General features: G+C 41.4%; 2 protein-coding genes across 2 annotated transcripts in view; one reads left to right on the top strand and one right to left on the bottom strand.

Moving 5' to 3' along the window:
- LOC115463276 (zinc finger protein 271-like) overlaps positions 1 to 13,233 on the top strand; it is a 972,359-nt gene that overhangs the window by 839,399 nt on the left and 119,727 nt on the right. The gene's annotated exons all lie outside the window — the stretch shown is intronic.
- The window catches only part of LOC115459995, a 112,242-nt gene that overhangs the window by 58,135 nt on the left and 40,874 nt on the right, over positions 1 to 13,233 (bottom strand). Inside the window, 3 exon segments of the mRNA XM_030189859.1 lie at positions 5,955 to 6,128; positions 7,777 to 8,465; positions 10,116 to 12,053. Of these exon segments, the coding sequence (XP_030045719.1) occupies positions 5,955 to 6,128; positions 7,777 to 8,465; positions 10,116 to 12,053 (2,801 nt within the window).

The following is a 13,233-nucleotide window of genomic DNA, read 5'->3' as shown; positions in this document are numbered from 1 at the left end:
TCAGTGTGTTGTAAGGCCGTAATAACAGCCAAAAGTTCAGCATGCTGTGCAGTATGGTCAGGAGGGGTTTTATATTGTACTTGCATTATCTTTCTTAGATTCTCATCTACCTGCACGCAGGCAAAGCCTGCAACAGTCCTTTCACAAGCTCCATCTGTAAACCATATCAATCCATCAGATAAGGGTTCAAAAGTAAGACAGTGAAATGTAGGGATTTTTATAGTATCGATCTCACCCTCTTGATCGACAGGAAAAAGCAGATCTATCTTATTTCTCTGTTCTTTAGTTAATGGTATTATTATTTCACAAGCTCCATCTGTAAACCATATTAACCCATCAGATAAGGGTTCAAAAGTAAGACAGTGAAATGTAGGGATTTTTATAGTATCGATCTCACCCTCTTGATCGACAGGAAAAAGCAGATCTATCTTATTTCTCTGTTCTTTAGTTAATGGTATTATTCTTATATCTTGTCCTAAAAGTACTGCTTGATATTTTCCAAATCTAGTGGCTGTCAATGCCGTCTGGCTAGGGCTCAACAGTGTTTTAATCGTGTGGTTGGTATGTATTACAATAGGAACAAAAGGCATTTGTGCTCTCCATTTGCCTACTGCTGCCACAATAGCTGTCAGTAACTTTGGTATTTCTTTCATTCCCTTTTCCACATGATTAAAAGAGCCTGACAAAAAAGCTACTGGTGTATTTACTTCATTATTCTGATTAATCATAGCTGCCCAACTGTTTCCCATGTCTTTTACCCACAAATGCACAGGTAATTGGATATCTATTACTGCTAAGGGTCCTGGGGATAACAAATCCCTCACAATCTTAGCCAGCACTATCTTATCCTGCTCTTCCAATACAATTAATGTATTCTTTGGTGTGGCTGCGGGCAGTTTCAAATGTTTATAAAGTCTCATTACTTTTTGTGTATAATTTGGTATCCATTGTCTGCAGTAATTTAACATTCCCAAAACAGCACGTAACTGGGTAACTGTTTGCGGTACCGGAGTCTCATTTAAAATAGATATAACTTCTGGTATAATGACCTTATGTTCTGCTGAAACATTTTGTCCTAAAAAGGTGACAGTAGACTGAGCTACAACACATTTCTCCTTGTTACATTTATATCCTAACTCTCCTAATAACAAAAATAATTTTCTAGTCCATTCTAGGCATTCTGCTTCAGTCTCAGCAGACAGTAGAATATCATCTACATAGACAAACAATGACACCATGTGGCCAAATCATACATTTCAGACGTAGCCAGAGTTTTCAAATCGGGATATTTGCCTTCCTCTGTGCTACCTTTCCCCTTTTCTTTTTTTCTTACTCGTTTTGCTTCTCTTTTCTGTTCCCTAGTCCCCACATCGCTGTCCTCATTATCCCCTCCCTTTTCACTTTCTGAATCACTGGGGGGATCATCAAGGGCAGAAAAGCCCTCCCACGGTTTGGGACGCTTTTGTTCCTTCTCCCATCCTTTATCCCTTACAGGGCATAAAGTCTCTCTCCTTGTATTACAGCCAGAATCATAAGGAGGAGGATTATTTCTTTTGTACATTTCTGCCTCTTGTTGTATCCTATCTACATCAGCATGAAAAAGATCTGCTGCTACAGAAAATAAATTCCAAATTGTAAGATGCTTCTCTAAACTTTTCTGCTTCTTTTTATTTTCTTGTATGTATTTCAGGAGAGATAATAATTTTGGACGATCAAACGATCCATACTGAGACCAGTTTGCATCATATTTGACCCATTTCTCATGTATTTTTTCAATCTGTTTTTTTTCTAATGGGAATAATTCTATGACATGCTGCAAAGGGGTGCATTTTTTTGAACTATCTAAATCTAAATACAAAGCATATACAGGGGGCTTTTCTTTCTTATCTGCCCCTTTCCCTTCCATTTTATTCTGACTATTACAATTTCTCCTATAGAGCCACAACCTACAAAAATATACTAATGCACTTAAACAAAGAAAATATACAAAAAAGAAAACTACAAAGCTAAACAAATATACCACTAATAAGTCCACAATGTAAGCTTACTCACGCGTCTTCTTATTTCTCTTTAGCAAGCTCAGGAGTCGTCGCCTGTATGTCCACTTCAGTAGGTTGATCACTCCCACTTCCGTGGTGCACAGAAATTAGGCTTAAACAACGCTTGCTCTCACAATCCTGTAAAAAACTTCATTAACAACAAAAACTTAATTTGTCATTCATCTCGCCCTTTCTTTTCCGTGTGCGGCATAAATCTTCAGTCCTGCCGCGGTCGCCACTTTTGTAGAAAAGGCTAGACGAATTTCATATTTAGTATTTCCAACATTTTTTATTAATGACACTTCAATAAAGTACAAACTTGACCATATGCATACAACTTCACTGGTACAGATGTTCATAAAGAAACTTTTTTGTTAAGTTAATACAGAGTGCCAAACATTTATCTCATTTTATCCCCCTTCCCCTTCTTGATAGGAAGGATGTCCCCATGTTGTGTACACTGTGCTTTAGTGTTAACTGAATATAGAATTCTCATACAGATGATGGATTTGAACCTCAGGCAAATATTTGAAGTTTTCGTACAATCAATACAAGAGGCTCCATACACTCAACAATTGTGTGGCAATGATCTTTATCTGCTCACTATTAGATGGATAGTATATAATCAATATATCCTGATACCTACGAAATTGTATTTTATATAATCTTTAAACTTTCATTTAGTAAGTTTATTGCGACTCTATGATTAAACAAACAGGAGGTCTAATAGCCAGTTATTCTTCAGTCTATGCGTTGTGCTGTTTCTACCTGTATGCCGTCAAATTACATTCAATTTGAGTATGCATCAACCTTTAGCCTTATTGATTATGACAGCAATGATTGTCAACCTTAATGAACGTGATATGCTGCGCGCAGCTTAATGTTCTCATCATCCAATTAGACCAATACTCAAAGGAACTTTATTAACAAATTAGCAAACTAACACTCCTTGCAATGCTCTTACCCCCCCCTATCCCTTTATCCCCCCCCCTTTATCCCCTCCCTCATAGATTCTCCTCGAATGTGTGCTTCTAAAAATAAGGTCATACATAAGAATTCTCGACTGCTTCTCAGTTATAATGTATTAAGTATAAGACTCCGTCCTTTTTGAGTTAATATATCTAACAATGGCCCCCAAAGCTTTAGAAACCGTGCCTTGCGGCGGCATGAACCTTTAGCCTCCCTTGCTTCCCATGTCATCAGTTGATGTGTCTGGTTTCGCCAATGCCAATAGTCTGGAGGTTTATCTGAAGTCCAAGATTGTAATATGCATTTTCTTGCTACCAGACATAACTTTCGACATAGAAGTGTCTCATCTGCTGTTAAACCCCGGAATGCACCTGGGCAATCCAATAGCAACTGCTGAGGAGTACCTACTATTCTACGTGATATCAGTGAAATCATAAAATGTACTATCTTCCGCCAATAGCTCTGGATCTTTAAACATTCCCAAAATGCGTGGTAAAAAGTGTTCTCCACAAGATTACATTTCAAGCATTTTGGTGTAAGGATTCCTCCCATTCGGGACAATTGAGCTTGTGTGATATAGGCTCTGTGTAACACCCTGAATGCACATTCTCTATAATTAGCTCCACTTACCAGCCGGGGAATACTTTTTATGTAGGCTTCAACATCCCAGTTAGATAAGTCTTCTCCTATATCTGCCTCCCACCGTTGACGGAGCTGAGTCAACCCCCCTCGCGGTGTCAGGGTCCACAATGTCCTCTGTAGCTGCGAGATTGATGGGGCTTCTTCAGAGATATCATCAAAAAATTTTTGGATTTTCTCCCCTAAATGAAGTTTTAACGCCTCTTTATCCAGGGATTGAATGTAATGCTTCATCTGCTTATAGCTAAAAATATACCTCCAATTTCCCTCTAAAGTGAGTTGTCTTAGGGACTTCAAGTTTCCTTCTCCATCTATTAATGTTTCTAAACGTTTAAGACCTTTTTCCTCCCATTGTATAAAGACCGGATTTTCCAGCCCTGGTGGGAACATCGGGTTTCCCCTTATAGACAACAATTCAGATATATTCGGGTTGCCTCCCAGCTTCTTTGCCAAGCCTCTCCACGCTGCTTGTAGAGGCACTAAAAGTATACAGTGTTTCAACCTTTGTGGCAGTGAAGTGCTTTTTATATGTAATAAGGTGATCAAATCGTAGGGGCTAAAGTAAGCTTTCTCCAACTCCAGAGGTGTATGTGTATGTGAAGAGAAAACCCAATCTCTCACCACCCGCATCAAACTAGCAAGGTTGTAATATTGCAAATTAGGGAGGCCCAATCCGCCGTGCCGCCAGGCTCCCAGCAAAAAATGCATCTTGAGCTTAGCTTTCTTTTTTGCCCAACAGAACCGTCCCACTAATTGATAGAATTGTTTAATATCTTTTTGAAATAATTTCAGCGGCAAAATCTGCAGGACATATAACCACCTGGGTAGAATTACCATTCGAATAAGGCTAATCCGACCTATCAATGGCAAAGGTAGGGCCCTCCAAGCGTCCAACTGTTGCGCAGTATGATTAAGCAACCGAGTGACATTCAGCTTGTATATATCCTCTATCCGCTCTGTCAGAAGAACTCCCAAATACCGAAATGAGCCCTCTGCCCACCTCAAAGGAAAGTTGTCTCTCCAAAAAAGTCGGGTAGTCATAGGGATAGCCAGAGCTTCCGATTTCTCTAGATTAAGCTTAAAACCGGAGTAATCTCCAAATTCTGCAAAAACTTCTAAAAGATCCGCAAGAGACCTGCGAGGACTAGTAAGAGTCATCAATAAATCGTCGGCAAATGCCGCGATCTTAAATTCCTCCTTTCCAATCGTTACTCCTCTAATAGTCCTATTTGAAATTACATCCCGGATTAAAGGATCTAGATAAAGAGCGAAGAGCAATGGTGACAGTGGGCACCCTTGTCTAGTTCCTCGACTTATCTCAAAGTTCTCTGACCAGGTTCCATTTATCAGGACTCGTGCTCGAGGAGAGGTATACAAGGCTTGAATTGCATGCACAAACCAACCTGAAAATCCATATTTAGTAAGGACAGAAAACAAAAAAGGCCATTCTACCCGATCAAACGCCTTTTCAGCGTCGAAACTGATCAATAATGCATGCTCTGCAGAGTTCTTTAACTTTTCCAGTGTCATCAAAATACTACGCAAATTTTTTGTAACCGAACGGCCTTGAACAAAGCCCACCTGTGCCTCATGAACGAGATTTGGTAATACTCTGCCCAATCTATTGGCCAGTATTTTTGCACATAATTTTACCTCGAAATTTAACAGGGATATAGGTCGATAGGAAGATAATAACATTCCATCTCTGTTTGGTTTCGGTAATACTACTATCTGGGCTAAATTAAGGCCGCCCGGCAGTTCTCCTCTTGCCACCCATTCATTAAAGACCTTGGTCAGTGTGGGGACAATTTGATCACCCATCAATTTATAAAATTCGGGTTTAAAGCCATCTGCCCCAGGTGTCTTTCCTAATTTACTTTGACTGATTGCCCAAGTCACTTCGTCGCAATTTATAGGGTCATTTAAATATTGATTATCTGCTTGTGTGAGCAAGGGGGTTTCTATATTTTGTAAGTACATATCGCTTTGCAGATCTTGACTGCCTCCTGCTCTATAAAGTTGTTTGTAATAACTATGAAAGGCCTCCCTTATCTCTCCATCTGTATGTAGTACCTTCCCATCCTTATTTTTAACAGCCACTATATGCCTAGAAGCACATTGAGAGGCTATTACTCTAGCTAACAGTTTCCCCCCCTTACTGCCATGTTTATACAACTGAAACCGATAGTATACCTGCGATTTTACCGCCCTCTCGTGTATCAGGGAGTTCACCGCTGCCTGAACTGACATCCACTCTTTTCGCACCCCAGGGGACGGAGTCTTACCATATTGTTTCCTTAGTCTTACTAATTGTTGCTCCAAGTGCAGTAATTCTCGGTCCCGGGCTTTTTTATAGTGACTGACATAGCTAATAACCTCTCCTCTTAGGACTGCCTTGGCTGCTTCCCAAAATATCGCTGAGTCTTCCACTGATCCCTCATTAAGATGTCTGTATTCCTCCCATTTGGAAATAAGAAATTCCTGAAATTTAGAGTTTTTATAAAGATAACTGGGAAACGCCCAACCCCTATTTTTTTGCGCATTACTATCTCCCACTTTCCACGTCATCCAAACTGTGGCATGATCTGAAATCACACACGGTCCAATAGTAGCGTCAGTGATGTCTGTAAAAGTCTGTCGTGATATCAGCAAGTAATCAATCCTTGACTGGGTTTGGTGGGCCCTGGATAGGTGGGTATACTCTCTATCTGTCGGGTGTAATGTGCGCCAGACATCTATAAGATCTAATGTATCACACATATCGGGCAGCCCTCTAGCACTGATTGTCCCCTTTTTCGGATGTGGATGGGATTTATCTATTTGCGGATCCCACGTCATATTAAAATCACCCCCTAACATCATGGGGAGTGGTGGCATCTTAGTGAGAGTTTGGAGAAGTCTTTTATAAAATTTAAGATCTAGCGTGTTTGGAGCGTATATGCTACCTAAAGTTATCTGTCGCCTAGCAATGGTAGCGTTACAGAGGATAAAGCGCCCCTCTGAGTCTTTGTGCACATTTTGAATCTGGGATGCCACCCCTTTCCTGATAAGGATGGCTACTCCTCCTTTATTGCCTGTCGCAGATGAAGCAATACATTCCCCTACCCACCATTTAGCTAACTTTGTGTGTTCCTGATCACTGAGATGTGTTTCTTGCAAAAGGGCCACGTCTGCTCCTATTCTTTGGAGGTATTGCAAGATTTTAGATCTTTTAATAGGTGAATGTATGCCTCCCACATTCCATGTTACCAGCTTAATCATCTAATTTAAGAGAAGCAGTCATAATCAACCAATATTGAACCATATTAATTGAGAAGTGCCATCCCAGCCTTTGGCACCCCCCTTTCTTACCAAACACCTGTTTTAGTGGCAAAAACAAAAGATGCAGTCTGAAATACCAGTCACATTCAGCACCCTTATCTACACACATTCCTTTTGACCTCGCCATTTTACTTTGCGTTCTTTCTTTTCCTCTAAACCTTCCCCTAATCCCTCCCCCCTTCCTCTCCCCCCTCCCCCCTTTGCTTCCCCTGCTATACCCTCCCGGCATGTGCTTCCCTAGGGAAACCGTCACTTTTTAACGCTTACCCTTCTACTCTGCTATCATTTAGTTCTTCATTCTCCTAATTCCCTTTATCCCCCCTCTGAACACTTCAGGTTCCTTATCTCTGCTCATTAAACAGGATCTCCACTTTAACATATTTTACTTTATATGTCTGGAATCTCCCTCCATAACTCACCCACAGTGCTCCCAAAACAGAATTCTTAACAGTGTCTATAACATAGGTGAACGTCCATCAGTAACTTTAACGATTTCTTCCTCGATCTTATAACTGTTCAAGTTATCTTTAACTTGTTCTTCCCCCATCCACACGTTGTGCTGCCTGAATTGTAATCCCATTAAGGAATATTAAGATGAATTTTATCAGATCTTTTTTAAGTCCTTGCTGGTTCATGCAGGCACTGTATCCGCTGGTGTGGAGGGCTCTAGTTGTTCCAGTCCGTCCACAAAGTTTTTTGCTTCCTTTTCGGACGTAAAGGATCTCATTTTGCCCTGATGCGTTATTCTCAAGGTAGCAGGGTATTGTAGAGTAAAACGAACTTTCAGATCAAAAAGTCTTGAACATACTGGTGAAAATGCCCTCCGTTTCGCTGCTATTCCCGCAGAATAATCTTGAAAACAGAGAACTTTTTTATTCTCATAAGTCAAGGAATTAGTGGACCGAGCTGCTTGCAGAATATACTGCTTGTGCATGAAGTTTAACACCCGGCATATTATCACCCGGGGTTTAGCAGTTTCCATCTGTCTGACTCCCAGTCGATGGGCACGCTCTATTCTTAGAGGGCCAAGTGTTACAGGGAACTCAATGTTGTCTGTCAGCCATTTTTCAAGGACTTTCTCCAACTGCTTTCCCCCCAGGGCTTCAGGCAGGCCCACCAGACGGATATTATTCCGTCTGGAGCGATTCTCCAAATCCTCCAGTTTGGATTCCAGGTCAGACACTTTTTTCTGTAAGTCCTGATGACTGTTTTCTACCTCCGCGATTCTTTCTTCCACCTCGCTAGTTTTATTCTGGAACGCCACACATTCTTTAGTTAAATCTTCCAATTTAACGTTTAACTGTTCCAGCTTTTGATCGAGCTTTTGATCCAGCGGAGCAAGGCGTCGGTCTAACAGATCTTCCATTACCACTGTCAGTTCGGATGTAATCTCCGCTATCCAAGCCGACGATACCGAGGAAGCAGTTTCGGGAGGGGACGCCGCCATCTTGTATTCCGGCGTCTTTCCCCGTTGTCGTTCTCTCTGGGCCGATTTCGCTGCCATGATCGGGGTTTCTGCCAGTCCAGTTCACCGGGTATTCTCACGTTGCTTTCTTCTTTATTTCTTCTGCGGTTTTGGGGAGATTGATTCTTTTGCAGACGCTAAACAGAGCAGGCAGGCAGCGGAGAGAAGATCACTCACGTCCTCTCTCCACCATAGCGTCACGTGACCTCCGAATTTCATATTTAATATAAAAAGTTTATTTACAATTCTACCGGATACCTTCAATGGAGGTATTCAGGAAGCATTTCTGTACTTAAAGCATATCTACACAAACAAGCAATATACAGCAAAGATATCAGAATGCTTAAACAAGCAATGTACAGCAAAGAAATTAGAATGCTTAAGGCAAATCAAAATGCTTACTACCTCTTTGTTCTACCTTGCTTATATAGTTTTATGAATAATCTTCTCCTGACATCACGTGCATGCTGTATGCAGGCAGGCTGTACCATACCATAAATCCTTAATTTAAAGCAGAACATATGCTGTATCTGGTTCCCATTATTGCTCCCTTTTCTTTTCTCTTACAGACAGTCAGGCGCCTGGCCCTTGCCCGTTTTGCAGCACATTCAAGACATGGGGGGGAGGTTGCATTAATCAATCACTGTCAGCACTTCCTGCTGCTGTGAACTTTTCAACTTTTTCCACGTTATATTTCTTACACTCTCTGATTGGAGGAGTCAGAGCACAATGACATTGGTGCAGCCAATCAGACTTTCTATCACATGGCAGTTAGACAGAAGGCAGATGAGGAATGCAGAGGTACCATGATTGACTGTACATAATAGCAACACTGTGTCACCTTCAAGGTCTTGATGCTGAGAAAGTCCCTGGTACCAAGATTTCAGCACATAAATAGTAGAAAACAAAGAACAATGTCCAGATTCATTCTTCATACTCTGGCAGCATGACCTTGGCAGTAGTGACAGGTCCGGGATGCACTGCAGCAGAATCCATGATGGTTTGGGTTCTGGCCTCATATTCACACAAAATAGAAACTGACCAAATTTTGGTTTTGGCTTCAGTACCAAAACAAAGCCGAAACCCACATTCAGCCTTGTTTTGGTTTCAGCTAAAAATGACATTTTCTGTTGAAACCAAAACTTTTTTTTTTTAATTAAATTTGTATCCTGTGCTTTCCCACACATGGCAGGCTCAATGCGGCTTACATGGGGCAATGGAGGGTTAAGTGACTTGCCCAGAGTCACAAGGAGCTGCCTGTGCCTGAAGTGGGAATCGAACTCAGTTCCTCAGTTCCCCAGGACCAAAGTGCGCCACCCTAACCACTAGGCCACTCCACTGGCCCATAGGTCTCCACCTCATGGCACTCTTCCTCAAATATAAGAAGCCCACCCTTAGTCTGCTAGTGCTGTTCCCCTCCACAAGCCCACCCCTAGGCTGCAGCTGCTGCTGCTCTTAGGCTTATCTTACTGCTCTGGTGATCTAGTGGCACATTAGGACAGGATCAATTCCCAGCCGTTCCTGCCCAGCTGGTTCTTATGACTCTCAGCAGAAGCACGAGATTGCCACTGGAGGGTCATGGCAGTCATTGTGTGATTTGACCAAGTACAGCCAGGAGCCAGTCTACAATTCCAAAGCTATATGAGAGTAGCAAGTGCCAGATGATTAATAACCAACATCTTATTCTGTGATATGAATCTTTTGGTGAGATTTTAGACCTAAAACTTTAGTGAAGCTTTTGTTACACTCAATACATATAAATGGTTTGTCTCCTGAGTGAATCTTTTGGTGCCTTTTTAGATGTGAAAGGCAAATGAAGCTTTTATAACATTCAGTACATATATATGGCTTCTCTCCTGTGTGGATCCTCTGATGAATTTTCAGATATGAAAGCTGAGTGAAGCTTTTATTACACTCAGTACATATATATGGTTTTTCTCCTGTGTGGATCCTCTGATGAATTTTTAGATGTGAAAGGCAAGTGAAATTTTTATTACACTCAGTACATATAAATGGTTTGTCTCCTGTGTGAGTCTTTTGGTGAGTTTTTAGAGTTGAAAAGTGAGTGAAGCTTTTATAACATTCAGTACATATATATGGCTTCTCTCCTGTGTGGATCCTCTGATGAATTTTCAGATTTGAAAGCTGAGTGAAGCTTTTATTACACTCAGTACATATATATGTGTTTTCTCCTGTGTGGTTCCTCTGGTGAATTTTTAGATGTGAAAGGCAAGTGAAATTTTTATTACACTCAGTACATATATATGGTTTTTCTCCTGTGTGGTTCCTCTGGTGAATTTTTAGATATGAAAGGCAAGTGAAACTTTTATTACACTCAGTACATATATATGGTTTTTCTCCTGTGTGGATCCTCTGATGAATTTTTAGATATGAAAGCTGAGTGAAGCTTTTATTACACTCAGTACATATATATGGTTTTTCTCCTGTGTGGTTCCTCTGGTGACTTTTTAGATGTGAAAGGCGAGTGAAATTTTTATTACACTCAGTACATATAAATGGTTTGTCTCCTGTGTGAGTCTTTTGGTGAGTTTTTAGAGTTGAAAAGCGAGTGAAGCTTTTATAACATTCAGTACATATATATGGCTTCTCTCCTGTGTGGATCCTCTGATGAATTTTCAGATATGAAAGCTGAGTGAAGCTTTTATTACACTCAGTACATATATATGGTTTTTCTCCTGTGTGGTTCCTCTGGTGAATTTTTAGATGTGAAAGGCAAGTGAAACTTTTATTACACTCAGTACATATATATGGCTTCTCTCCTGTGTGGATCCTCTGATGAACTTTCAGACATGAAAGTTGAGTGAAGCTTTTATTACACTCAGTACATATATATGGCTTCTCTCCTGTGTGGATCCTCTGATGAATTTTTAGATATGAAAGCTGAGTGAAGCTTTTCTTACACTCAGTACAAGTAAATGCTTTTTCTCCTGTGTGGTTCCTCTGGTGAACTTTTAGATGTGAAAGCTGAGTGAAGCTTTTATTACACTCAGTACAAGTAAATGGTTTTTCTCCTGTATGGCTCCTCTGGTGAATTCTTAGAGATGAAAGATGAGTAAAATATGGTTTTTCTCTTGTGTGGATCTGTTGGTGATTTTTTAGAGCTGAAAGCTGAGTGACGCTTTTATTACACTCAGTAGCTATTAATGATTTCTCATTTTTGTGATTCCTTTTGTGCATTTGGAGTTCTGAAAATGGGGAGCTTTTACTACTCTTAGAATAAATAAAGTCGATGCTCCTATTATATGCAATAGATGTGAATTCTTTCTGGTGTTTTTTTCCTTTCCTCTTGCCATGGTGGAATTTAGAAGTCACCTTATCACTATTAATTTGGAAGGGTCTCTCTGATAGGTGTCTCTGGTCCTCAGGGATGTTACTGAGCTCCCTGTCATTTCTCTCACACTTACTGACTCCATCCATTGAGTCTCCAGCAGGGTCTCTCCGTTCCTTTGATTTCCGCTTACAATTCTTTGTGTTAATCCTCTCAGTTATCTGGGAAATATTCTCACAGATTTTTTCTGTTTTTCTTTGGATCTCTTCTATTTCTACAAGGGGTTCTTCTTGCTTCTTTTGTCGCTTCCCTCCTTGTGTGATCTGATGATCTGTTGGATATAAACAGAAGGTATTAATCATGAGTTAGAAGAGAGTAGAGGTTTTTTCTTTCCATTCATATTTTATTGGCATACAGTCAACATAAACACTTATAGGCAATAAGAAAACATCACAACATTATTGCAGAATACATTTGGTAAACACATGCCCTTTTCATTTTCTCCCATCACTCTCCCTTTCTGGCATCCCCATCCTCCCCCCCTCCAACCCATCCCTTCCCACCTTCCGCAAGTATTTAACAGTTCAGTATCCTACTACGTGCAATAGGTGTCAAAGAGTTCCAAAAAGGCAGCCATATCTGGCAGAAAACGTCTCCCTTTTTTGAAGCTAAGTCAGTAATTCCCTTTTTTTCCAAAGAACAACACTCTATTATCGCGCCTCTCCACTGAGCTCCAACTGAGCTCCACCACCCCTACTCACCAATCTGGCACTGCCTTGACCTCGTCCTCTCCTCTACCTGCTCACCCTCCAATTTCTGCGCCTCAGCTCTTCCCCTCTCCAACCATCACCTGATCACCTTCACACTTCATCACCCTCCCCCTCAGTCCCGCCCAACACTAACCACTACTTCCAGGAATCTCCAGGCTGTCGACCCTCCCACCTTATCCTCTAGTATCTCTAATCTCCTCCCTTCCATTATGTCCTCCGAGTCTGTTGACAAAGCTGTCTCCACTTATAATGCCACTCTCTCCTCTGCTCTGGACACTCTTGCACCATCCATCTCCCGTCCCACAAGGCGCACTAATCCCCAGCCCTGGCTGACCCCTTGCACCCGTTACCTTCGCTCCTATGCCCGATCGGCTGAACACCTCTGGAGAAAATTTCGCACCCATACTGATTTCATTCATTACAAATTCATGCTATCCTCCTTCCAGTCCTCCCTATTCCTCGCCAAACAGGACTATTACACACAATTGACTAATTCCCTCAGCTCTAACCCCCGTCACCTCTTTGCCACCCTTAACTCCCTCCTCAAAGTGCCCTCCACTCCCACCCCCCCACTCTCTCCTCAATCACTGGCCGACTACTTCCGCGACAAGGTGCAGAAAATCAACCTCGAATTCACCACCAAACCATCTCCTCCTCTTCACCCTATAACCCACTCCCTCAACCAACCAACGCAGGCCTCCTTCTCCTCATTTCCTGATATCACCGAAGAGGAAAACGCCC

The sequence above is a fragment of the Microcaecilia unicolor genome, chromosome 1 (genome assembly GCF_901765095.1).
Source record: "Microcaecilia unicolor chromosome 1, aMicUni1.1, whole genome shotgun sequence".
NCBI classification, from domain to species: domain Eukaryota; kingdom Metazoa; phylum Chordata; class Amphibia; order Gymnophiona; family Siphonopidae; genus Microcaecilia; species Microcaecilia unicolor.
Note: the sequence above shows the minus strand (reverse complement) of the source record. Positions and strands in the feature narration are given on the sequence as shown.